Raw genomic sequence first — 2174 nt, 5'->3', positions numbered from 1 at the left:
GGGTGCCTTGAAAAGCGCTATATAAATCCAATCCATTATTATTATTATTATTATTATATGTCGGCCAGTTTTCACTGGAAATGCCTTTTGGTTAAACTGTCAGCAAGGAATTTGCATTTGCACTGTTAAGTTTTTATATAACTTTAATGCACATAGAAACTACTGCTTGTTTAAGTGAAAATACATTGATGTTTTTTGCACTAATAAAGTTGTAAAGTGTTTTGTCTAGTGTCAATTATATCGTCAGTTATATTGTTATTGCAAATTTTCAAATATATATCATGATAAATATTTTTGGTCATATCGCCCTGCTCTACCATTTATCATAATATATTAATTAATATTAAAATTAGAAAGGGTGTCTCCCTCCTGAATTAGAATTGGGAGCTAGTTCCCTAAAATAGGGGCCTGAAAAGCTGAAGGTTTGCCTCCCACTCTACTTTTAAATATCCTAGGAACCACAAGTAAACCAGCAGTCTGAGAGTCGCATGCTGTATTGGGATCATAGAATACTATGAGGTCATTAAGATAAGACTGGGTCTGATTATTCAAGACCTTGGATATGAGGTGAAGAATTTTAAAGTTGATTCAGAATTTTTAAACAGGGAGCTAATGAAAAGACACCAGCATGGAAGAAATATGCTCTTTTTCTACTCCCTGTCAGTACTCTTCATGCAGCATTTTGTATTAAATAAAGGCTTTTCAGGGAGTTTTTAGGACATGCTGATAATAATGAATTACAATAGTCCAGCCTAGAAGTAATAAATGTTTGAATTAGTTATTGAACATAACTCTGAGACTGAATGTTTCAAACTTTAGAGATATTTAGAGTACAATGGGGAAAAAGCAGTCCGATATATTTGTTTAATATGTGTATTGAAGGATATATCCTGGTCAGAAATAAGTCAGAGATTCCACACAATATTACCAGAGGTAACCAGCTTAAGAATCTGGTAAGATACCATATTTCTAAGCTATTTAGGGCCAAATACAAGGACCTCAGTTTTATCCGATTTAGAACAAGAAATTAGAGGTCATCCAGGTCTTTGTCTTTAAGACATTTCGGTAGTCAGTGTGTGTATTATCTGGCTTCACTGATACCTATATACTTAGAGGTGGATATCATCTCCCTACCAATGAAACTGTATGCTATACCTTCGAATTATATTGTCTCAGGGGAGCATCATATCATGCACAAAATGCACACAGATGACTGCAGTACATCCTCGACCAATAAATCTGTACAAATTACAAGATGTGGCAATCCTATTAGTCCTGTAGCTTATAACAACACTTGTATCATTACATTAGTACTTTCAATTAAAATATAAGATTGGGGGGAATTTGGGTATTTTACGTTTTTTTTGCTTTTAATTTTACTCTCAGACAAGCATCTTGTGACACAGTAAGCACCTCCTATATTAGTTTTCTGAACTTGTATGACAAAAAAACAGTTTTAGATGAAAATGGTAATGTAATTATACTGATTAATTTGTTTCAGTTTGTGCCCTTCAATTGTCCACTGTGAAGTGACCTGTGAGCCCTGACCTCCTGTTTACCGAAGAGTTCACTCCAGCCAGAGTCAGCGGGATGGAGCAGGAGGAGGCTCTGTGCTTTTTGAAGGCATTTTTGGAGGAGTTTCCAGCTGCTCTGGAGGAAGGCGCTTCACTTCCTGTTAGCCCTCTTAGTCGTAAATTCACAATGGAGGAGTTGCATGGAGAGAGCCTGGAGCTGGGCCTGAGGCTATTGGCAAACAGGTATGACTGGGAAGGAGACAAACTGAATAGAAGGTTGTAACGATGAACAAATTTATTTTTCTGTGGACCAATAAGAGAAAATGATTGTGGCTATCTAAGACACACACCATTTAGTTAGTGATGGGCCTTAATTAATATTATAAATACAAAGGATTATACTGTGGATTATTTTACATATTCCATTTTTTAAAATGTAATGATTTTTAGTGTATGGTGATACACAAGCAGACATGAAGTAAAACTTATTTATTCTTGTTTTATACAAACTGTAAATGTCAGTCGAATGCTGGTTATTGTTGTATAATAATAATGGATTGCATTTATATAGCGCTTTTCAACGCACCCAAAGCGCTATTCATTCACTGTCACATTCACACACTGGTGGAGGCAAGCTACAGTTGTAGCTACAGCTGCCCT

The 2174-nt window shown here is 35.7% G+C and overlaps 1 protein-coding gene across 1 annotated transcript in view; it reads left to right on the top strand.

Annotated features, from left to right (window-relative positions):
- LOC106632908 (protein phosphatase 1F) overlaps positions 1-1757 on the top strand; it is a gene marked incomplete at its 3' end in the record, with an annotated part of 4790 nt that extends 3033 nt beyond the window's left edge. The window contains 1 exon segment of the mRNA XM_014331627.2: positions 1502-1757. Coding sequence (XP_014187113.1) covers positions 1591-1757 — 167 coding nt within the window.
- Positions 1758-2174: the final 417 nt, after the last annotated feature.

The sequence above is a fragment of the Haplochromis burtoni genome, unplaced genomic scaffold (genome assembly GCF_018398535.1).
Source record: "Haplochromis burtoni strain Fernald_Lab_line unplaced genomic scaffold, NCSU_Asbu1 Contig_3898, whole genome shotgun sequence".
Taxonomy (NCBI): Eukaryota; Metazoa; Chordata; class Actinopteri; order Cichliformes; family Cichlidae; genus Haplochromis; species Haplochromis burtoni.
This window is presented reverse-complemented; position numbering and strand designations above follow the sequence as displayed.